We start from the raw sequence: 24275 nt of genomic DNA, 5'->3' as shown, positions 1-24275 counted from the left end.
ATTTCTAATTACTGATTTCTCATTTCACCTTGAAATTGGCAGCTTATGTTCTCCCAAATTTAAAAGCTGAGTGTCTTCTACAACAGTACTCTGATCTGCATGTACAAAATGTAGTTAGAAGAAACACAAAGTAAATATGATTATTATTCTATCACACATTATTCCAACAACAGAAACCAATAAGCTGTTTCAATATGGTTATTGAAGCAAAATGTTCCCCATTGTCAGGCCGTTTTGTAGCGATTCTCTGGAAACCAGACACCCTATTAACTTTAATAGAAGCACCTTCAGGGCAGGAAAAAAAAGATGGCTATGTCTAAGCTTTTATTTAAAATTTTGAGCACATCTAGTATTCATGAGGTGAACAATTTTGTGTAACCATAAATAGCTACGTTAATTGAACTACTTTTTTATTTAGCATCTTTAGATCAGGCATTGTTCTAGTGTTTATGGAAAAAAAAGTCTTCCTACACCTACATCTTTGCCTTCTCCTGACCTACTATCATCTCATTTAAAAATCTTCAGGCAACTGAGCATACATATTTCCATGATTTGTCAAGTTTCATTGTTTCCTGAGTGGATCTGGTTCAAAGAAAACACTTCATTCACAACTACAAATGAGTGATTCATGATTAATAGAAGCTGGCACATGAAATGGAAGTTTAGACTGATGCTATGTGTCACGTATGTAAATGCTTTCCTATCTACTCAAATGATCATATAGGCTTAGTAATGAAAGAAGGTTCAGAAGTGGACAAATGTCTCTTCTATATTTTAACTCAAGGAGGACAATTAGAATCCACATTGAATAGTGCATAGATAATTCTTTAAGTTTTCCTAAGACCCAGCTGGTAGACAAATGTTAGTGAAATTGTGATATATATATATATATATATATATATATATTATATAGGCAATGCATTTCTTGCATATTTGACATAAGAAATTTGGCATATTGCCTGACTCTGTGTCTCTCCTTGAATGCTTCAGCATGCCTCAGTAAAAGGCAACTTCAGATGGAATTTGAACAGGCGCAATTCAAGACATCAGTCATAGCCTACACTGTGCACTCAGTACACCATTCATACCAGCACAGGAAACCAAAGAAAAGGCACTGTGTATTGAGTGTCTATTGATACTAGTCAATTAGATAAACCACAAAGGCAAAGATATATGTAAAACAAAGAGTATTTTTTCATTTTTTGCCTCAGATCCACTCATAATTGAAACAAAATTCTATTTCAGTTACATCCAGAAACTCACTAATGTAATAGAAAGTCAGTCAATATTAAAAAAAAGACAAAAAAAAAAAAGAAAAAAAAAGAGAGTGGCAGCAAGCATCATTTCTGTTACATACCAGGCCTATTAAACAAAATTTGTTAAGTGTACAGCATATCCTGGCCTCAGTCTCATTCACATATCTATAAAAATGGCAGGTGAAAAACCAGTGTGGCTAACTGTCCTTTCTCATGTAAACCTCAATCCTACCTTCCTCTGGAGAAAGTTTCAGCAAGGCAAAAAATTGAGTTAGACACACTTTAACACAGTGCTCCAGCACCACACCTACACAATCTATAAAAAGCAGTCTTCTACCAGCATATGCAAAGACATTACCTCTTCCAGATACCATAGTAAAGGATCAGATTTCCTATCCTTTACAGATGTGTTATTCCCATTATTTTTCCAATACAGAGCCACATGCAACAGAAACAAATACAATAGACCTTAAATAGACCTAGCAAATCTTCTCATACACAGGGAAAATGCATACGAAAAATATACGTTTTATGAAGACAGGATCTTTCTTCTGTTGTAGGTGTTGAGCTAACCACAAGAGGGGGTAAAAGCACTGTTGAAAATTCAATGAAACACCTGGTAGAAGAGCCAGGTCCAGGCAAGCGTTTGATGCTGAGCCTGTAGCTAATAGCCTGAATTCTAATTTGTAGTGAAAAATCAATTTAATTTCCTCTTTCGATTTAATTTATTACAAGTAAATCTTCAATATCAATCTTTTAAAGAGAGAGAGAGAAAACTGTTCCAACCTCACCCCCTCCTCTTTTCCTTTCGAGGAGTCAGAAATAGGGCTCCTTAACTGTGGTGAAATGGGCATTAATTCTCAGTACAGTTTACACTAATGCCCCATAATACCATTAACACAAATTGCCATGCCCAAGCCCTCCCTCTCTTCTTCTCATTTCAAGCTACTAAATACATCTTTGCTGCTGAGAAAAGCAAATTCCACATCCTTCACTGCTTTTCTGTGCACATCATCCAGGCCTACAAATCTGTTACTCTTCTATGTATTTTTTCTTGAGCCTTCTCCATTATGCTATTTATACTTTTCTAGTGTAAACTTTAAAAAAAAAAAAAAAAACTTCTGCAAAACATAATATAAAAAATTCTATATTGCTTATTGCTTCTTTTTCCATTGCCACTTCTATTCACTAAGGTCTGAAAAGAGTAGCTAATTGTTTTCTCAGGCTTCCAGTTTGTAGTATCTTCCAAAATAACTTCAGAGATCTTTGGCTCTTGATTTTACAAATTATTTTCTTCCAATAAATGGATGCACTCTCTTTATATTTTATAGAAGAGACTTTCCAAAGCACATCAGCAGTGATAGGTACTGTAATTGATGAAATTAGTGGATGCTTGTATCATCAAAGACAAAATCACTTTCCAGTCATGAGGAAAAGTACCCCCAACTACTAACAGTTCTATGCACCTATTCCTTCTCTGTTCCATACTCCCATTCCTTTCAGTCCCAACACTTCACATCAAATTCTGTTATTGAAATGAAAGCTGTTGATATAAGCTCAGAATAAATATATTCTTAAAAGCTGTGCTAAACCATCCATAAAGAACACTACACAACACTTGAATGCCCATTTCACTTAGCTGTTGCTGCAGTATTTTGGCCGGAAACAGCATCCTTTTCTACTGCTGTTATGGGAAGGACAGATACACGAAGAATAATGTTTGTGAATACTGACTGCCTCACAGATTTAATCACTGTGGTAAAAGATTATATCTCAGTACCATAAACCCAACTTTTCTGCATGAAGACATTTACATTCAGCATAAATCTAGCATATGCTAGGACTTGAAAAAGCAGGAGGTCATAAAGCTGCAGCAGATCTGCATTGCATATCCCATAGTTTCCAGTCTCTGTGAAATTTAGGGCAGCAGCAGAGGCCTTGTGTTGGCAGGGCCACAGACACACAGCCTTAGGGTCAAGGTTGCCTCAAAACACGGCACATGAAGGAGATGTAGAAATATATCTCAGAGTGCTGATGCACTACTGGCTGTTGGGAGACAATTTCACTGTTTCAGGCTCCTGCATTTCAAGGGTTACAAACAATGCTCTAGCTAAACCATCATGTGTATTTTTCCACTAATGCACAAAAAAATCAATGAAATCTTATTAAAAGAAATTAATCTTAGAGGTCTTTTCCAGCCTTAATGATTCTAATTGGCTTTAAAGCTGTCGTGGTGCAGCTGCTTCTCTTTGCTTGATAGGATCATGAAAATTCTTATCAACTTGCTTATTTAATACCTCCTGAAATTGTGTATCCTTCTCTTCTCTTCCCTTCCTTTTTTTTTTTTTTTTTTTTTTTTTTGGTCCATACTTCCTCTTCTCCCTTCTCCTCTTCTCCTCTTTCTTTGCGTTTCTGTTACTTTAGGTACAGCTAATGATCCAAATCTCAGTGCTGTCTCTTCCTCTTCTGTTCCCTGGAATGGGAGAAAAAAGTCTCTGCATCTCTGCTGGAATGAACTAGCCATTTATGACTCATCCTCAGAACAGACCAAAAAAAGATTTGAAATTAAGAAATGATAACAAATCTGTAAAATGTTAGTCATAATAAGTCTGGTGATGCTCCCAAGATCAAACATTACAATACATAAATTCTGCAGCAGAGTGTGAATTTTGTGTCAGTGCTGCATATACTCACAGAAAACAGTTGCACTTAAAATATGAGTAAATGGGACCACAGCATGCCAACTGCACATAGCAGCACTTGTAAAGCTACTGACATTTTACAGAGCTGCAAGAACAAGTTACTTTAAACAGTTTACAAATTCTATCATTTTAGGCCACCAATTTACATGAAGTAGTCAAAATAACAAATTTACAACAGTTTCAATTGATTAGCTTTCCTATACTGTAATGTAACTTTAATTGTTCAGGGTATTGTCACAGTAAATATCGTATCTTCCATGAATTATTAAAAATTCCAAGTATGGTGGTTCTGAATTACTTAAATTTTACCTTCGGAAATCTGAACAGTTTCTCCTTATGCCAAATTTGTATTTGTTCTACAAAATATCAACTGCAATCTTGAAATGTTATTTTTTTTCAGTGCCTAACGATACCCTTTAAGCTGCCTCCAACAGGTGGTGATATCAAACCATCTTTCTCTCTGTGGGAAAAAATATTTCACTGAGAACACATTAATATAAATAAGATAAATTTAATCACTTATTGAAGGCTCAATATACATAAACACTAAAATATCAAACATTTTGTTAAAAGGATGGAATCACTGTATGCAATGCTAGGGTACATCTTTCTCTTTTTGTAAATATAAAAGTGCATAGATATAGTGATCACTGGCTGAAAACAAAGTTGCTGACATTGAAACAAGCATGCTTTTTGTAAGGGCAAACCCCTGACATCCTAAGACAATTTCTCTATGCATTTATAGCAAAACAAAAATAACATGAAAGAAATGAGTAGTTATCATGTTTTCTCTTAGCCTGTGATTTAATCTAGAAAACAGAGCGCACACTAGAAGTACTTCTAAATATAATGCCAGTGCTCATGTTCTAGAGGGGCACATGTATAAGTGATGTGCCTCTTCAAAAGCACATGCACAAACATGTATTTTGAGTTGAGGGCATCAATCTCTACTCCCAGGAATACTGTGACATCCTCAATGACTGGGGCCAAAAGGTTCTGTATTTGGGGTCTGATTTTCCTTTATTTGAAGTTTTATTCTTGACCATGAGATCAATGGCTCCTGGTCCTGGCAGTTATTCTTCACACTGCCCTTATACCTCTCAAAGATTTACCTCTAGAGGAAGCAAGTAGTTACTTAATAGCTTCTGTCACAGTTTTTACCAAGATGGAAAAGCTGCATGTTGCAGATCCACACTGCCCACTTATTAGACTGAAGCAAATAAATCACATCAGCGTAATGGATGTGATGGAGAATCAGCTCCCATAACTCAAAATTAGTTTTCAAACATTCATCCAACATGACAGGCAGCCCTGTCCAGAGCAGAATGCCATTGTCATTTGGTACGATCAACATTTACAAAGGTGAGAAAAACCTGTTTCTGTTCTGTTTACTGAACAATAAATAGGACAATCATTACTCACACAACAATGTAGGCAAAAGTTCCCCTGCTCTTCTTTAGCCACTACTCTTGCCAAAGTGCCAGAGCAGGTTAGTATTAATATAGCACAAGGCTCCTGTTAAACATGTATAATAAATGGATGTGGGGTAAAGATGCATAAAGTACATACTTAAACAAACAAACAAGCAAAACCAAAACAACCCTGATTATCCTTTTTCACTGACCGTTTTTCAGTGGAGCTTTGATTTGTATGACTTTATCACACAACACAGCTCAGGAGTTCCACCAGGGAGCAAGAAGAGAATGGCTTACTGAGTAGACATGGACGGCCTTTAGGAGGCTTTTGGTTTAAGCACTGCCCCAATCATTGTGGATGTCACTTTTTTTTTTTTCTTCCCTGCAAAGCATCAAGTAAGACAAACTAAACCCCAGCCAATTTCAAATATTTCCCCCTCATTCCTAAGAGCTCTGTGCACTGGAAGTGCTGGCAGTTTAGGGAATCACAGGATAACTCAGGTTGAAGGAACCTTAGGAATTCTCTATTCTAACCTGTTCCATTGCTTAGCTGTCCTCAGAGTTAAAAAGATTTTCTTTATATCCTATCTGAATCTCATCCTTTCTGTTCGTGCTCATCTCTCATCCTTTCAGCATGCATCACCCTGAACAGCCTGGTTCCATCTTCTTGAAAACTGTTTCGTCACTATTGGAAGGTTGCTATTACATTCCCCTGAAGACTTCTTCTCTCCAGGCTTCTCCCATGCAACTGGCTCCAGCCTCTCCTCACAGGCCAAGTGCTCCAAACCTGACAATTTTGGCAGGCCCAATAAATTCACTGCAGCATACAGGTGTCTTTCTTGTATTGGAAGTTCCAAAATTGGATGCAGTGTAGATGTGATCTAATGAGGCGGGTCTAACAATCCCGTCCTTGAGCCTAGAGATTGCTCATGTCCAGGTTAGTGTTATCTTCAAAACTGATAAGAATGCACTTGTCACCTCTCCAGGTCATTGACAAAGATGGACAGGTGCCAGCACAGACCCCAGCAGGACTCCTCTCTTTACTGGCTTCCAGGTAGAGTACAATCCATTACATACACTATGATATGCTTTAAGAAATTTCAGAATAAAAACATTAATCAAGTTTGGCACAGATGTGAAGATTTCTATATTGTGACCAAAACTGAACTGCCTACAGAGCTTCCAATGCAGAATTCCTTCAGTACTTCACAGTTTAATACGAATTCCTTTGGCAGACCACAGGCACTATAACTGAAACCAGTCTTCAGCTCAAACAGTCACTGACTGGAGTGCATCAGATTCTAATGTCTCTGTAGCTCATCCCTATAGTGGTTTTACTTGGATGACATTTACTTTTGTCCCATTGTGTTTGCTGTTGTCATCTATTTGCTGAGTGTCATCACTGGCGATAATAAAAATGATGGAGGAAGAGCTGAATGTCACTTTCTTCTTTGGCCTGTCCCCTACTTTCTGAGACATTACTATTGGTCGTATCGGTTTGACATTCCCTGCTCCTGAGGGCTCTTTCATGATCCTCTGGAATCTCATCAGGCGAAAGCACAGGAGTTGCAAAAGGCATTGTCGAAACTGCAAGAGGAAATAAACAGCGTGAAATTACAACTTCCTAAGTGTTCACTATTATGTATGATCTAGCGAAGATGGTAATACAGTAAATTACTCAAAATAACCAAATTCTCCTTATCCCACCTTTGTTCTTAGTTGGTTTCAATGTTGTAATGAACATGGTGGCTTTTTAGCAAGCACTTTTTCCCCACATGCCCATAAGGACATAGGATGACACGCCTAGTAGAGGGTACCAAAATGCAATTTAATATTTTACCAGTGCTCTGCAATCAATAAAGAACAAGAAGACTCAGCCTCAGAACATGCCATAAGTATTGTTCCATCTGAGTATTTAAGAAATTGCAAATTTCATTGAGCAAAGGAAGAATATTCTCAGAAGCACTTCATCAGAGGAGATAAAGAGAAGGAACAAGGGGCAAAGGGGAATTAAATGAAAGTGAAATTTCCCATTTACATAACTCAAGCGATTGAAATTTTAACAAAATCATTGAACAACAATATCAAATAAAATTTCAGAAGTCAGTAATGCAGAACTAAAATGTTCCCTTTGAATGGGGAAGGAAGTCTTTCAGCTAACTAGAAGCCACTTATGATACAGGTAGTCTGTTCTACATTGATACTAAAAAATGCAAGATATTCAGTGAAAGCTCTCACCAGTAAATAAAATGACAATTCCAGAAGCAGCATCGTTCTAAATGCTCCAGTTCTGGTCTTGCCTTCACAAAGCAAAGTATTCAAGTACGAGGGCTTATAAGATGCACCCATTCAGTAGTTCCATGTCTGTGCACATCTAAAGCTCAAGTATGATCATCTGGGGAAATTCTCTGCTTTTACAAGAAATATGCCAGCATCTGCCTTTTAACTCATAACAAGGCATGCCTGGAGCGCTCTTGGAGAGCACTCCAAACACAAACAAAGACAACAAACAAACAAAGAGCACACACACACACACACACACACACAAAAAAAAAAAAAAAAAAAAAAACCAAACACATTTTCTCTGAAAATGTAGTAGGACATCCTTCTCAACCACCTTCCAGTTAGCTGTTTCACGGATTACTCTGTATTATCCTACCTGGCCAATTACTTTGTTTGTCTAGCAAAATACAATAAATTCTCTGGCACATCAGTTTGGAACCAGGTTTTGTAACAGGAAATTAATCCTACTCTGACACAGGGGAGGCAGTAGATCTTGCTGGGAAGGGAACCTAAAAAGACAATGAAAGGTGATCTGATGCTATGTGAAAACACAGCAGAATGGTCATGCAGAGGCCTTGAATATTTCAGAGTTAATGCGATACTTCTGAATAGCATGGAAGCATAGATCAGACTTAAGAAGGTCCTAACAGTGAAGAATTGGTTTTTCATTCCCAAATTTTCCCAGAAGATAAGCAAAAATATTATCACTACTGTCTTAATCTGAAATTACAGGTCAGTGAAAAGTACTTGATGCAACCCAGCATAAACACTTAGCTGAATCATTCTATTCCTGGCTGTGACTTTACTGGCATTTCTACCTGGTAGTGATTTGATATGCTTCTGGGTATCAGAACCTAGAAAATCTTTATCAGAGTAAACAAATCAGTCTGACATCTATGTACAGAGTCCGAGCCACTATATTAAAATCACTCAATTGATAATACTCTCTTGGAATACGATTGTTGTCAAGGTTCTAAATGAAGTTCAACAGTTCTACAGCCCCTTTCCTCCCTCTCTACCCCTGGGGTTTAGCAACCCATATCCAGGGCCAGCTCCAATATCCTCCTGTACCTACCTTTCTACTCATGAAGATGTAGATGACTGGATTATAAGCAGTACTTGATTTGGCAAAGAAAGATGGGATTATAGCTACTGTGGGAGTTACAAGGTTGCTATAGCCATATGTTACTAGGAGGGAGACGACTGCATAAGGCATCCAACAAATAAGGAAGGTAGAGATCATTAAGAAACACATTTTAGCCACTTTCTTTTCATATTTTAGAAGTTTAATCACTTGAGAAGTCTGAAAATCTTCCACACATCGAAGCTGTAAAAGGCAAAGGAAAATGTTAAAGTAAAAGCACGGTATAGTTCTATTTTTATTTATAAAAAACTAGTTCACTAACAGTTTTAGACATACATGGTTATATGCTCCTTTTATGAATTGGAACTCTTCTGAAAGCTTGCATCATGCTTCCCAGACTTTTACTGTGTATATTAAGTAATATAAAAACTTTAGAGAACTGACTTTTTTTCATCCATTAACATAAACAGGTTTGGTTTACATTTACTGGTCCTTTGTTTGAAAATTTAAGTGAGATTGCAATTTTTTTTTCTTTCCTCTAAAGACTGCTGATGACAATTTGATAAACAGATTTCTCTGTACTTCTCTGCCACTTAGTTTGTCACTCTGAAATTATAAAATCTCTAACGCAGAATTCTAGGCAGCAGGTTACCAATGTAATCTGAGTTAATGTGATAAAATGCAGAAAAATGAGACATGTTTGTGAATGTTCTTTACAAGAGCTGTCAGCTTTACTGTTACTGTTGACCACAAACTTGAATAACATCATTAGACTTATTATCCACAGAGTATGAAACATTAATACTTTCTAATACCTGAAGATCTGGCCTGAACATGCAAAACTTGTTTAATAGGGCTTGGAATAATTTTACATGATTATCCTCTCAAGAGGAACAGGGAGGAGAGAGAAAGAGTGATTTAATGTTAAGAACTGCAACTAAAGTTCTCTTCTCTCTCTTTTTAAGGAAGGATCTGCCATTGATCGGTAAGCACGAACAGTTCCCTAACCTGCTATTTATCTATAACTCACTGCCCAGTAAAACTACTACTCAACAAATAGATTTTCATAGTTCTAGGTTGATTCTCCTTCAACTGTACATCCTTTCTAACGGTCCTTGACGTAGCTAAACATTAAGGTCCTGAAGCGTGAATGGGAAGTGAGAGTGTAAACTTAGCTCTGATCCGAATTTAATATACAATATCAGCATTTCACTGAAAATATTCTATTCAGAGAAGTCTTATTTCCATCAACTTACCATTCTTACTGCGTATAAGATATGGCCGTAGCAATAGGCCATGATCACAACAGGTGCTACCAGACAGCCAAGGAAGAAAAGTAGCACAAAGGAGGTATCATTGGGATCTTTTGACTTCCAGTCCATTGAGCAACCTAATCCATGAATTTCCAGTGTGTATCTGTTCCAGCCCAAAAGAGGTGCTCCTGTCCAGGCTAACGAATAAAGCCAAATGTATGTGATAGCCCGCCAAGACCAAGAGAAGTCAATCACTTTTGCATGGACTACTCGAATGTAGCGTTCATAGGCAAGAACAGTGAGAGTCATAATTGAAACGATCCCTGTAAGAAAAGGAAAATTAATTTAATCATTCACAAACACTGTAAATTGGACTGAAGTCCTCCCGATAAGCTTGAAGCAAATGAAACATTTAACTCAAAATTAGCTTGCTCATATTATGAATCGAACACCAATAGGCTTTTTTGGTGACAACTCTGTAATCATTTATCTACTAACTCAAACAGCTCCTCTTACTTCAGAACTACTCAGAGCAGGGTACTGCAATATGACCCATTATGTATGGTGGGCAAAAAAAAAGAAAGCAGAACAAGCAAAAAGAAAGACTAAGCAAGTACTTTTCCCTAAACATTACTTTATTATTGAGGGCTCATGCTTCAAAGTTCTGGGGTTTCTTGCTTTGTTCTTTTTTCTTTCTTTCTTTCTTTTGTCCTTTTAAGAAAAACCTTTCACATAAAAATGCAAGAACTAAGAATAACCAAACCTATTAGGAATCCAGGCAATTCAGAGTTGAGACTTAGGTCAACGAAAGCATCCAAGAACTGGAAGCATTGAAATATACCTGCAATGTGAACAAAATAACTAGCAGAATTTCAGATTCTTTAAAGAGTTCATTTAAGACCTTCTGTTCCAAAGAACAACTGCTAAAGCAAAGCGTTACATTGCTGAGGGAGCTCTGACGGGAAGAGATCTGATTATTTTGAGCGTCCTTTTCTATCTTGCTGATACCATAAAAATACCATAGTCTTCATTTCAATCATTTCTGCGTTCTTGTGCTTTTCTGCCCACCTCTAATACACTACATGCTTAATTTGTCATGACAGAAATTGTGTGTCATTTCCAGCTCTCAGAACTATTCTATCCAGACACTTTTATAATTTAATGAAGTCAAGGTAATTCTGTCCTGATTAGAATATAAGGAATTCAGTTTGAGTGGTCTGTGAAATTTAATGATCAAGAACAAATCTTCTCATTATACATACATCAGTCAGTTTAAATCTGTTATGATTCAGACATCAAGCTCATATACACAGCTTTTTAAACAACTCAATCTACACACAAAAGGGTTTCACAGCACACTGTGAGTATATTCAAGCATGTACGCTTCATCTAAAAAAAAGCATGAGTATTTATCACACATACACATGATGTTTCAATTCTACAACTGCATTCACATCAGTCCATCAGTCGTAATACATATTTACACAGCTATGAGACAGTTAAATGTGCAGATCTGCTAAAAAGAGAATAATCATTATATCCATCAGAAACCTTCAAAGGATATCATAAATTTCTCATCTTGCTTTGAAAAAACATTAAGCAATACAAATTTACAATAGTGTGCTTAAACACCAGCAATGTGAATTTTAGGAATACAAGTAAGAATAAAAAAAATCTAGGGAAATAATTAATTTCTCTGTCAATAGTATGCTGGTTTTGCTGATTAACTAAGCATCTCATAAGACACGCTTTAAGATCTCTATCAGAAAAGTTGCTTTACTTTGCAAGTATTAAGGATCTTTTTTATTTTAAAAAGGTTATGGGTTCAAAAAGCTTTCTTGATTAACAGCACTAACACTAATGGAAAATGAGACACTTCATTGTTACTGTTCTTCATGAAATGAAACAATTAACTTCTTAAAATTTTAATTATGTACATTTTTAAAGTCTTATCTTTAAACTTTCAGCACAAGAAAAGTAGACATTGCTGGACATGCAGAAAGCAAGGTCTATATTAAGGTCTATGACCTTAAGCAAGGTCATTTCTTAATTGTGTGTAGTTCATTTTTTTCTCTTGCAAGTCATTGCTGTATGAGTTTCTTTTTCATGGCTTTAAAGAGAAACTGGCCTATCAGATGTGAACTTGAGGGTTTCAGAAAGACTTGAGGTTTTCCTTTTTTTTTTTTTTAGTTAAGCTGATAGGAAGTTCTTTATGGCAGCATCCCTATACAAGACCTAATATACTGAAAATGGACTGAAGGATTTGGAATTAAGCAAGATCTTAGCAGGAATTAGAAAACAACAGAATTATATGTGTGATATTCTATGCTGTTATACTCACATAGGTAAATGTTTTATACAACTAAACATAGTCTACTTCTTGACCACAAGGTAAGGCATGAAGATCACCTCCCAGATCTCTGTGCACAAAGACTAGGAATTATAAAATTTTACCTGATGGGTAACAAAATCATCCACAGATGTGGTTATGAAGGAGAAGTCGCATCATTCAACTCCAGGCAAAGTTAGGTTATCTGGTGTATGCGGCTTTGTTTGTGAACAATGTAGAACAAGAGGATTCTGCCTCACAGTATGGTGGGGCAAAATTCCTAATTTAATCCTTTGGTCTGCATTGCTTCTTTCTGTTCCACTAGAAGCTCAGGGACATCAAGATGATAAATAAGGTACCTACAAAATCATTTAACAAGTAGTGCCCCCATGTACACTTAATATTTCACACCCATATTTGTATGCAAGCACTGAATTTTGGCTATGACAAAATCAAAAGCACACATGCTTGGCTGAACAATCTGAAAGCACAGGTGTTCAGTTCAGCATCAATAATTTACTGAGTCCTTGACATTTTCAAGAAAGCCACTGGAAGTTCAGTATGTCTGAGTGGTAGTTGCACATAGTTCTTCAAATAGTTTTAGCTCAAGCCTGAAACCAGCGCTCCTTAAAAGGAAACCTCAGTTTTCTACTAGAAAAAGGGACCTTGTCATCCAATGCATACTGAAATGCAAGTGCTGGTTTTATGGGTATTTGGGAAGGGTCTGATGACATAAGGCACGTAATGCCAGTCAGAGCATATCAGGTTACATTCCTCTCTCTGATGCTGGATCTCTACTGTAATACAGCACACATAGCAGTCAAAGTAGTTACCATTAAAAAAAAAGTTTGAAACAAAATGCACTTCCAGGATAAGACAACTTGTAGAGAATTTTTTCCCCCCAAAAGGCATATATGCTGTAGAGTCATGCCTGCCTATTTGTGGTAGATGATAAGCAGAAATAACTGTAAAAAGAGGAATATCAAGATCTGCTCTAAAGAGGTATGTTTTCTAATTTCCATAACTTGCCCACTCTCACTGAGGTGCTCCCTGTAGTGCATGCACATTGCACAGGGCTGGCAGCACCCAGAGAGTCTCTGAGCCAGAGCAGCTCCAGGGGAAGCAGAACCTCATCAGAAGCCAGCAGTGTTCAGAAGGTGGGTCTGGGGTTCCCCCCCAACTACAGATGAATTCTTAATATTGGTATCTCCATGTTGAATCTAGCTATAATTCAACACAGCCAAGTTTCAAAAAGATCCCAGGACTTACCTTCCACCTGTTCTCCAGCATTCAAATATTCTTTAACTAATCATAAGCTGAACCACAGACACTGGCAAGTACATGTCTGCTGATGGTATAGAAACTACCCTTAGTATTGATGGTATCAATTTATAAGACTCCATATCCTGTGAGGTTGAGCCTTCCTGGGGCTTGAGGGGCAGCAGAAGTTGGTTATTCGTTGTCCTCAGTATCTCACAAATGGATGCATGCATCTGTTACTTAGCTCTATGTTGGCTAGTCAGACTTTCTGCAGATTCTCTTTTATAGATGACACTGTAGCATGGATCATTTCTTTCAAAGGCTAGATCCATGACATTTCACATATCAAGTAAGTGGAATATTCTTCAGGTATGCAACACGTCTGTCCTAAGGCCACAATTTTCCCCTAGTGCTGAGCTGGCAGTTTGAGTGGAATGACACCCATGTGGAGCAGCAGGAACTATCAACTGACACTTTGAACTTGTAGCTGTTAACGCAGGAAAGAAAGGAACTCTACACATATTTTTATCTAGAGTAGGCACACACAGGAAAAAAAAAATCTCACATAAGGGTAGCTCTGAATGATGTCAGAGGTAGATGTTGGTGGTATGGCAGTAGAAGTTGAACCCTTCCTGCCAAAATTGCATTACATGCTGTTGCTGTGTGACAGATGGCAGCAGAGACACAGTCTGACAGAATGCCATCTGACATGGAAGAGCATATGAAGGAAAGGAGTGTCATTAAAGTCCTCCATACAGACAAAACGGCACCTACTGACATTCACTGACACCTGCTGAATGTCTGTGGAGACCAAACAGTGGATGTGACCACAGTGAGGCAATGGGTGGTGCGTTTCAGCAGTGGCAACAGTGACACTAAAGACAAGTCATGTTCTGGATGGCCATACACAGCTGCTACACCACAAAATGAAAATGCCTATTTGAACATAAAGGTGTTACTTAGATCAAGCCAAATCCTGGCAGGGATCTGACAAGAGCACGCAGATGCTGGGCTTCTTGTGCAGCCCCCACAGAAATGTGGTGTTTTGTATAATGCCATCCTTTGATTGGGATCAATAGTGGCACTTCTCACCTAGAAAAATCTTTTTAGCCCAGTAGCTATACACATCATCTGTGCCCTCACATTGCTTCCAGTCACCTTTCATTTTATTTACATGTACGTACATAGCTCCATTTTTTTCCACATATGAATCAGGTTTTGTGGCCCAGCACAGAGGAAAGCACATAATTTTACTTTTTTTTTTTTTTCCCCTAAGCAGCTTTTCTACAAATGATGTAGATTTCATCCTGAATGAGTTTTACATTTTAATATAATGAAGTATATGCTGATTAGGGGGGAAAAAGAAAAAAAGCATTACAGAAAGCCATTATGGATATTACTTGGGTATTAGCCCCTGGTATGAGAAACTGCACTTTTTTTTCAAGCAAAGTAGGGAAATATGAAAATTCAATACTTTAATTCTCTTAACAAATCATGCATTTAAAAATATTTTTTGTTTTTTAACTGAAGGTATTTATGCTCATCCAAGACTAAGGCCTGACATTCTGAGGATGAATTTAATTTACTAGCAAATCACAGACTTCCAAACTCCTTCTGGAAGACTTGACTAACCGATATTTACAGATGATGCTTCTCTGATTTACAGATTTTCATCTCAGAGAATACTTATTTCCCTAAGTACTGATTATAAACAGGAAAGGAATATAATATATATATATATATAAATATATAGTATATATTATATATATATTTATATATGTATATATATATATTATAAACAGTTAAGGAATTGCAGATACTACTTTTAACTCTGAATTAAACCTATGATTACATTGGTATGAACGGAGTCATTCTCATTTAAATTGTGTATGTCAAACATAGCAGAACAAAAGCGTCTTCTTGTTTAAGCTACTAACATGCAATTTCTATGTTGCAGCCTGTCCTCTTCTCCAGTAGGTGAGCTGAGAATACAAAACAGTTCACTACTCCTTACAATTAAACACAAACAAACAGAACAGAACAAAACATTACTTTCCTACTGAAATACTGTGCTTGGTGTAGGTTTCTTCACTTCTCATATATGATATTCTATCTTTTCTGTACCCTGGGTTTTTCCAGAAGTCACATTACTCTTGACAAATCACGGAATACCTCCAGCTACACAGTGTAAGTCACCGTGGAGAACTGCTCAACAGAGTTCCAAAAAGTGAGACTACACCTTGAGTACTATGTTCAGTTTTGGGCTCCTCTTTGCAAGAAGGCCATCAAGGCCCTAGAGCATGTCCAGAAAAGGACAACGAAGCTGTGAGGGATCTGGAGCACAAGTCTTATGAGGGGCAGCTTAGGGAACTGGAATTGCTTAAACTGAAGAAGAGGAGGCTCCGGGGAGGTCTTATCACTCTCAAAAACTCCTTGAAAGGAGACTGTCATGAGGTGAGGATCAGCCTCTTCTCTTGCATAAGTAGAGTTAGACCTAGAGGGAATGGACTGAAATTGCAGCAGGAGAGGTTCAGGTTGGATATAAGGAAAAATTTATTCTCCAAAAGAGTGGTAAGGCCCTGGAAAGGGCTGCCCAGGGAGGTGATAGAGTCACTGTCCCTCGAGATGTTCAAGAAGTGTTTAGGTGTAGTACTAAGGAACATGGTTTAATGGGGAAGTATTGGTGCTAGGTGGATGGTTGGACTGAATGATCTTGAAGGTCTTTTCCAACCATGGTGATTCTACAATTCTTAGTTTCTATGATCCATCCGAGCTTCAGTGTATCATTTCACACAATGTGTGTACACTCTTTCTAAATCTTAATTAGAACAAAATATTGTGACACCTTTCAGGTGACTGAGCAACTTTACAAGATAACTACAACATAATGCAGCAATGAGACTCACTTCTAAGACAGTCAAAGTCTTCCGTCAAAGAGCATATTACCATTGCTATTCTTGCAGCAAATTTTAACTGCAGTCCAATTTAGGCAGACAAAAATCACTTCTTCTGGACAGAACAGACTTGAAAGTATATTTTATATACATCTGTACTATAAAAGTACAGTGGAATTAATCACCTCCTCCATATTGAATACTGCAAGTGATTAACTCACCGCAAACAAATCGCTAATGCTGAAGGCATGCTGATCAAGTCTCCAGCTGTCTGTAACACAAGATCCTAAAACCGTCTGCCAAGTAACAAAATGCTTTTACTGATATTAAATCAGTGCACGTAGCATACATTGGTAATGCAAAATGGTGTTACAGGGTAGCATTCTTTCACAGCATGTAGAAATAAAACAGGTAAACCTGTAGATGCACACTTCTGTTGTACAAATCATGTTCTACAACAGTCACTATCATTTTAAAATCTTATTTGTGAAGAGCCAACAGATGCCCATAAAGATTATTATGCTCTTAGCCAGTTATTCCAAAACTAAACAAATACTTCAGGTAAACGGGTAATCATCCCTGTTAAATAAGACATTTGGGTGTATTTAACTGTCAAGTATTTTCTCTTGCTCTTAGACCCAAGACTCTACACTCTCAATAACACAGAACCTTCCAAGCCTGAGTTGTGTAACACAATCAGATTTAGAGATTACACAGATCTCTACTGCTTGCAGCTTGATTGACTACTATAGACAGGAAAAGATTTTACAAACTTTCACATACAGAGAGAGGAGCAGGCTCAATGATACCAGCACTGAACTGACTGCACACCTCTATGGAAAGGTTTAATCTGTGGGATTCACACGTCACTTAACTGAAGTATCTATTTTATTCCATCAGGACAGTGCACCTGTTAAAAAAATAAGTGTCAGAACTCAGTAAACTAAGCTAGGTGGGGATTATTGTCCATGACATACTACCATGTCATCAAAACTTAAACTTGTCAGTACTCATTTGATCTATGTCATTCTCCCCACACTGGTATACAGAGCGCTGAGAATGGCTTTGCAATGGCAAATGGAAGCTCTTTTTATGATCTCTGCTGTGATGATAAAAGCACCTAAACTATAGTTTGTCTTACATACAGTAAGTCCCAATTTGCACAAAAAAACGAAGCAAATTGCTACACAGGCTTGTACAGTGATAAAGTTATGATAATGCACAAGAAGACTATTGCAAGGAACACAAAAATAGCTGTGTATCCCTAGGCAGACAATCAATCTGTTACTTTACTTTGTTATAAAATGTGTAAGTTTGTTTATAGAGCCTGAAGTTCTCATGGGCTTCCAGTCCTTTGGATTGTCTGGTACAATCAGAAGCACTTTTGCAAAGGAAATATTCAGATTCTCTGATGTAATGCTTCTACGAGAGATGCAGAGAGGGCTCTCAAAACAAACAAACAAGCAAACAGGATTTATCGTGACTTAACAAAGACTTCTGAATATGCAAATGTTTATTTTAAGGACACACTCTACCTGTAACATTATAGGTGACAATTAAAAATGCAGCTGCATGATCATGACTTTCAAAATGAATCCTAATTTTGGATTATTAGTTACAGTAATTGGAAAGAATCCGATTTTCAAAACTTGTTGAGAAAAAAAACTCCGAGTTCAAAATGAAAGTCACAACTACTTTAAAGTAGCTTTAATCACATATTCTAAACGATTTCACAGTAAGGAGAAACTGTAGTTTAAATTGTTGAAAACCTAACTTGCTCAAGACTGAAGTGCTATAAAGTCAATAGTGAATATAATTCCACTATTTGAAATTGTTTCCATTCATCTTCCTCAAGGAGGCAGTTTGAATTCATGACATGAATATTGTGATCAGAAGAAGTCAAATGCAGAGGTAGGAGAGGGTCTGCAACTCGGCATGATAACAAATTATTAGAACAAGCTGCAATAATAGGCATAGAAGGCGTAGTGCTTTCCAGCCTTATACATCTCAAATCCAAAAGCTTTCCTCCAAGTTCTCATCTATACATCAACTACAGACTATACAACTATTTCTGGAAGGCATGTCCTTATGAGGAGAGGCCAAGGACACTTGGGTTGCCTAGTTTGCAGAAAAGTAGGCCAAGAAGCGACCTGGTTGCTCTCAACTTCCCAAGGAGGAAACCAATCCTAGAAACCAATTCCTGGAAACCAATCACAGGAAAAACGATAATGGCAAAAAGCTGTAGCAGGGGAGAGTTTCAGAAAAGTTTTACTACAAGTGTGAACACAGGAACATACTTACTAGCAAGGCGGTTGATGATCCATGCCTATCAACATTCAAGAGGAATTTGGACAATACCCTTTAACTTTTTGTTTGCCCTCAAGCTGTCAGGCCATTGGACTCAATGATCTTTTTAGGACCCTTCCATCTGAACCGTTCTAACTGCAGAAGACAGCTTAGACTGATTTCATGGGTGCTCTCCTAAGAAAAAAAAAATAGCTTGAAATTGAACAGCCTCTGGATCAGAAGAGTGCACAATGGCTTGTGCATCAAAGACCAAGTTTAACACTCAAGAATATAATCATATCACTTTAAATAAGCAGGTTCTGGTAATTTGGTGTGAAATGAGCTGAAATGTGTCCAAACCCAGCAGACAAATATCCACAGCAGTAAAGTAACCTCGCAGTATTTGTTATTATGAGTAAATATACTCCACAGAAATACCCTCCTCCCCTTTATTCTAGAAAAGTCTTCACTAAGTCACTCCGATTTACTGAAGTTGAAAGCTGCAACTATTTTGCTTAGCTAGTGAGGCCTCTACTTTTAAATGTCAATTTAAGCTGTCCATTTCATCTGATCAGATAGTGTACTATTCCCCGAAGTTCTCAAAAGAAGAGTGTTACACTTAATAATAACTACTAGTTATTACGCATACAAGATTTCATTATTTTATTTTCCCCCTGCCAACCCTCACCTCCAGAAAATAGTTGACATGAGCTTTTATATACAGAGAGAGCTGTATTTGTAAGTACAATACCTGGTTACACTGAATGAAATCTCCAATCGGCCTCTTTGATACCACCAAAATAGAAAAATATCCTTAAGTCATTGCTTTCTTCATAGGCATATTAAAATGGAAAACAGAAGCTGTAGTGACAGTAGTCCAGATGATAAACAGCAAACTAAGATGCTACCTGCAGGGCATTTTTTTTTCCCCAGTATTTACATGCCTCTGCTGTCCTACTAAGTTAGGTGGAGAATGGAGAACTATTAATCTTCACTGACAGAAGAGAACAATCTTTGTAATTCCAGCGGAGAATTTGGAAGTAAAAATATGTACGAGAGGGAACCTTTTGGCTGGAATTAACTTTATTAGGTCAGAGTCAAATTATAATATTCAAGTGAAAAATTTGTTATTACCTCACAAGGCAGCTGAATGAAGCAGTGCTCAAGAATATTGAATGCCTGAATTAAGTGGTACACTTACTCTCCACTTCCATGTGAAAGACTGTACACACAAACACATACTTCAACACATCATAAAAAAATTCTTTGCAATGACACACGCTATCTAAGAGGAAAATAACATGACCAACCAAGCACAAGATGCAATTTTGAAAAAAAAAAAAAAAAAAAAAAAGCTATCTGGATCATTCTGTATATAAGACCCATGAATTTTACTTCTTTGGAAATAAGTTTTATATCAAAGCAGTGCAAGAAAGCATCAGCATGGAATATATAGTGACATAACATATTGCTAAAAACAGAAATGAAAAGTCGTGTATGGTCAAACATTTCGCATCTCATTATTTCTATTTATTCCAAGTTTGGAAGATAAGAGATGATTACCATCTTTTTCCATTGCCCTTACTACACATCTTATTTTTTGACTCTCTACATAAAATGTCTTCGCCAAAAATCCTAAGTAAAACATAAAGGATAAAGATGGGAACAGAACAATATGTAACTTCTCTTGTGCAAGCTTAACGTTCAGCTGCCCAGTAGAATCAGTTGGAAGCATTTGAGTGGGCTGACTGATGCAGACAGACTGATGCTAGCTGGGCTCCCTGGTACTTTCCCATCTAACATAAGGAAACAAAAGTCTAAGAGCTATGCACAGTGAAAATTACGCAATGTCAAACCCTGCACAAAGGTCTCACTGCCTCCTGAACGCACCCTGCCTTCCAAGATCCAGCATTTTGGCAGTGCTATCCAGCAGCAGCCAAATCCATCAAGAGGAAGCACACACCTTCCTCCCAGCAGCCCATCAAAAGCAAACTATTGAATTATGTGAACTGAAAGTTAGGCAGGAGAGCTACAATTCTTACAAATAATAATAATAATAATAATTATTTTACTTTAACAACACCAACTTTCTGTGATCATACATTGTGTGCACGCACGCAGTGACCCACCTCTCATCTACACACCTCTGCCAGAAAAAAAGGAACTTCACATTTTGTCAGTGACTGGATGCTAACTTTCACCATTAGAAACGCAGATGTGCTTTTTACAACATCCTTTGTCAGTAAAAAAACAAATCTCTCTATTCCTTTTAATAGATAGCACATCTGTCTAAAACACAGCCGGACTGCATCCTCTGCAGATTTCCGTAAAGGGCAAATACAAACTTCAGGAAAGAAGACCGAGACCCAATGTGTGGGTTGTTGGTGGTGGTTGGTTTTCAATTATTGGTTTGCTTTTTAGATGGAAGTGCCCCTGTAGTGCTAACATCTCATTTCACAGCAATCAGCGATTGCCTAAATAGCCCTGTGACACTGTTGTAGCTGAAAAATCACAGTGAGTTTCTCGTAAAGAGAAAAAACCTCAGGGTGCTGCCACGTTTTGGATAGTTTTATATGCAGAGAAGTCTGACCCCTGGGGAGGCTACACCCTTCGCGGTAAAAGGAGACACTGAGAGCGAACGCTCCGTTTCCTACCAGTTCCACTGACGAAACCGTACATACTCCTTATCCACACACTGTAGCGCTTTCTCGCTGAAAACACAACCTTTCACGCTCATTAAGTCCGTACGGGCACCTCTAACCACGTTCTGGCCGTTCTCCACAGGTTTCCTCTCGCACTGAGAGGAACCAATTGATGGCGAACTCCGCCCGAGCTCGGCCGCCCGCCCCGCGGCCGGAAGGTGCCTCCTGACGGCCGCCGAGCGGGCAGCTCCCCTCGCCGGGCTGGCGGCGGGGGCCGCAACCCTTGGGATCCCCGGGAGGGCGGCAGGGAGCGGGGAGGGACGCAGGCCCACAGGGGTCAGAGGGACGGGAGCGGCGGCACCCACCGAAGAGGCTGTTGCTGAAGCCGTCCCAGACGCAGCCGGCGGCGTCCCACACCCAGCGGCTCCGCAGGCAGGACATGAAGGTGAGGCTGACGCCGCAGACGGACACCAGCAGGTCGCTGAGGCTGATGTTGACGAGGAACAGGTTGGTGGGCGTGCGGAGCCGCTTGAACTTGTAGTAGAGCACCAGCACCAGCAAGTTGTTGCACACGCCCAGCGTGCCGATGGTGGCGATGAGCAGCGCCAGCAGCTCGTAGGTGCCGGCGCTGAAGAGCGGACGCTCGCCCGGCACCTCGTGCCCCGCCGCCGCGAGCTGCGGGCGGCTCGTCGCCCCCGTGCCGTTCCCCGAGTGCATTGCTCAGTGCATGCCGCAGCCCGGCCGGAGGACAGCCGCTAGCCGGGGCGGCAGGAGGAGGAGGAGCGCTCTCCGCCTTCCCGCCCACGGAGGGCGCGCCCTTCGCCCCAGGCGTGGCACCTCCCAAGCTTCACTGCCGCTTGCTGCACTGAGCAGTCTACGTGTGGTTAGCATTGGGTAGTCCCACGTTCTTGAGGTCCTCCGCTTTGTTGGCCTCGGTGAAGCTGCCGTCCGTGCGGGGCAGGCCTTTCAGCTGTGCTTCAGGAAGGCGTAGAAACTACTAAGCCAATATCCAGACGTTTCACCAGTAAAAGCCCTTACTGTGAAAACAGTTTACATTCGGATTGGCTTCTTTTTGTGTGTGCATCTCCTAGTGAGGCGGAGTTAGCAGTCTCCACTTACACCTACCTAGGACTGGCGGCAGAGAAGCAAGGTGCTTCCTGTGGCACTCTGAGGTGGCTGTAACAGCTGCGCCTTCACGAAGTGGCTGGCAGCGTCCTGTCAGGGGTAACCTTGTGGGGCAGGTGGAAGCCTTTTTGTCAGACACGAGGCAAGTAAGTTGTGGCAGGAACCAAAGATCACACTGCAAACTCACCAATTTTTACGCCGTTGTTTCTAGCATGTATGAAAACCTTCCTGTGCACAAGTCTGTGTGCACTACCAGCCTCCAGCTGTACTAGGTTAGCTATACAAACTAAGTTATGCAAACTTTGCATCTCTCTGAATGTGTATCCCAGCAATTTTTGCTCAGCACGGCTTCAGGCTTAACACATCGTGCCAGAACAAACATCAGTCTTAGCTACGGGAAGACCCTCGTTTGTTTTCTTTACTAGCTGACCTACATGTATTGTGATTGGAAGGTTCACTGTATATGCTGGTGTGGACCAGCATTCACAGATGTGAGGGAGGTGATTGTCTCACCCTACTCTGCCCTTGTAAACTCCATCTGGAATACTGCGAACAGACATGGGGCACCCAGCATGAGAAAGATGAGGAGCTGTTGGAGTGGTACAGGATGCTCAGGTGGGTGGCAGCCCTGCCAAAGCTGAGGGTTGGAACTGGATGATCTTTAAAGTCCCCTCCAAAACCAAGCCATTCTGTGATTCTATGATAAAATTCATTGTAGATCTATTCTGAGTTTAGACTGAAAAAAAATAAACAATTGGATACGTCACCTGTGGAAGCAACAGGATTTTTGTGGAACAGTGGCCTGGCAAATTTTACCTGCTTATTTTGCATTTGTTTGTTTCCTTGTTTTTCCCTCTCAATACGAATACTGGTATTTAAAGAGTTGGTCTGAGAGCATGATTTCTTGTGGACCGAGACTGAAAATATAGGTAGTTGAAATGGTCTTGATATCTTCAAAGATGCATTCCAGTATACAAATTATGGGCTTCAAGTAGCAATTTTATATGACAAAATAGTGTTGGAATGCAATGGGTCAGGAAAATGAAACACTGATTGAAGTATCTGTTCTTATCAATATAAACTTTATTTATCATATTTTCAAATCCACCAAATATGATATATTCAATAACTGAAACTTCCTTTAAAAAGCCAGTTCACTTTATCACTGGTCTTGTGTCTTTGCTGCTTACAAAAGCAGCAGAAATCTTTCTCAAATCATTTCCGTTTTCCACTCTGAAATTTAGATTAGTGGAAGAACACATTACTTCCATTCAAAGCTTCCAGTAACAGAACAGTACGAGCTTTAGGGAAGGCTTAACTTTTAGCTTTCTTTGTTAGTAGAAGTGGTTTACCTGTGCATGATAGACTACATGCAAAATTATTATATCAACACATCATCATGGGTTGTTTTACCAGATGCTGCATGGTAGAAGTCTAATAATTATAAGACATGACTAAGCTAATAAGTGATGCACCTCATTAAGGTGATCTCTATCTTCTGCTCTTAAAAGAAAGCCTTAAACTGAGAGCATACCTTATTTTGCCCTGCAAAATGAGAAGAGAAAAAAAGCTGGTAATGTAGTGAGGCAAGCAGTAAATTCTAGGCAATGCACTGCCCATTGGCAGATTCCATAATATATTCAGAGTTTATAAGTAATATTTCAACTACAGCACCTGACAAAAATACTCACTCTAGATGTCTTCTGGATGTCTCAAAAATCGGAGAAAGAGAATGCATACATTAAA

The 24275-nt window shown here is 38.9% G+C and overlaps 1 protein-coding gene across 2 annotated transcripts; it reads right to left on the bottom strand.

Moving 5' to 3' along the window:
- Window positions 1–3567: 3567 nt before the first annotated feature.
- Window positions 3568–22178, bottom strand: OPN3 (opsin 3). Of its 2 annotated transcripts, XR_003074523.3 has the most exons (5): window positions 21770–22178; window positions 9997–10316; window positions 8732–8983; window positions 8033–8165; window positions 6825–6960 (listed from the first exon to the last, which is right to left on the bottom strand). XR_003074523.3 is itself a non-coding variant. In XM_426139.7 (4 exons), exons 1-4 carry the CDS (start codon window positions 22119–22121, stop codon window positions 6697–6699), a joined length of 1188 nt encoding a protein of 395 aa, XP_426139.2. In that variant the 5' UTR covers window positions 22122–22178; the 3' UTR covers window positions 3568–6696. The 2 variants fall into 2 exon arrangements, 1 of the variants encoding a protein (XP_426139.2); XM_426139.7 differs by lacking the exon at window positions 8033–8165 and having other exon boundaries at window positions 3568–6960.
- Between the last annotated feature and the right edge of the window lie 2097 nt (window positions 22179–24275).

This window comes from Gallus gallus, chromosome 3 (assembly GCF_016699485.2).
Source record: "Gallus gallus isolate bGalGal1 chromosome 3, bGalGal1.mat.broiler.GRCg7b, whole genome shotgun sequence".
Taxonomy (NCBI): domain Eukaryota; kingdom Metazoa; phylum Chordata; class Aves; order Galliformes; family Phasianidae; genus Gallus; species Gallus gallus.
The sequence above is the reverse complement of the archived record's forward strand: the minus strand, read 5'-3'. Positions and strand labels throughout refer to the sequence as shown.

Excerpts from the sequence above, each read along its gene's own strand:
- OPN3 (XM_426139.7), bottom strand. The coding sequence starts at position 22,121 with ATGCACTCGGGGAACGGCACGGGGGCGACGAGCCGCCCGCAGCTCGCG. Across the intron at positions 10,317-21,769 it reads CTTCAGCAACAGCCTCTTCG|GGATCGTTTCAATTATGACT; the intron begins GTGGGTGCCGCC and ends CTTTTCTTACAG. Across the intron at positions 6,961-8,731 it reads ACATCTTCATGAGTAGAAAG|TTTCGACAATGCCTTTTGCA; the intron begins GTAGGTACAGGA and ends TTCCTCTTGCAG.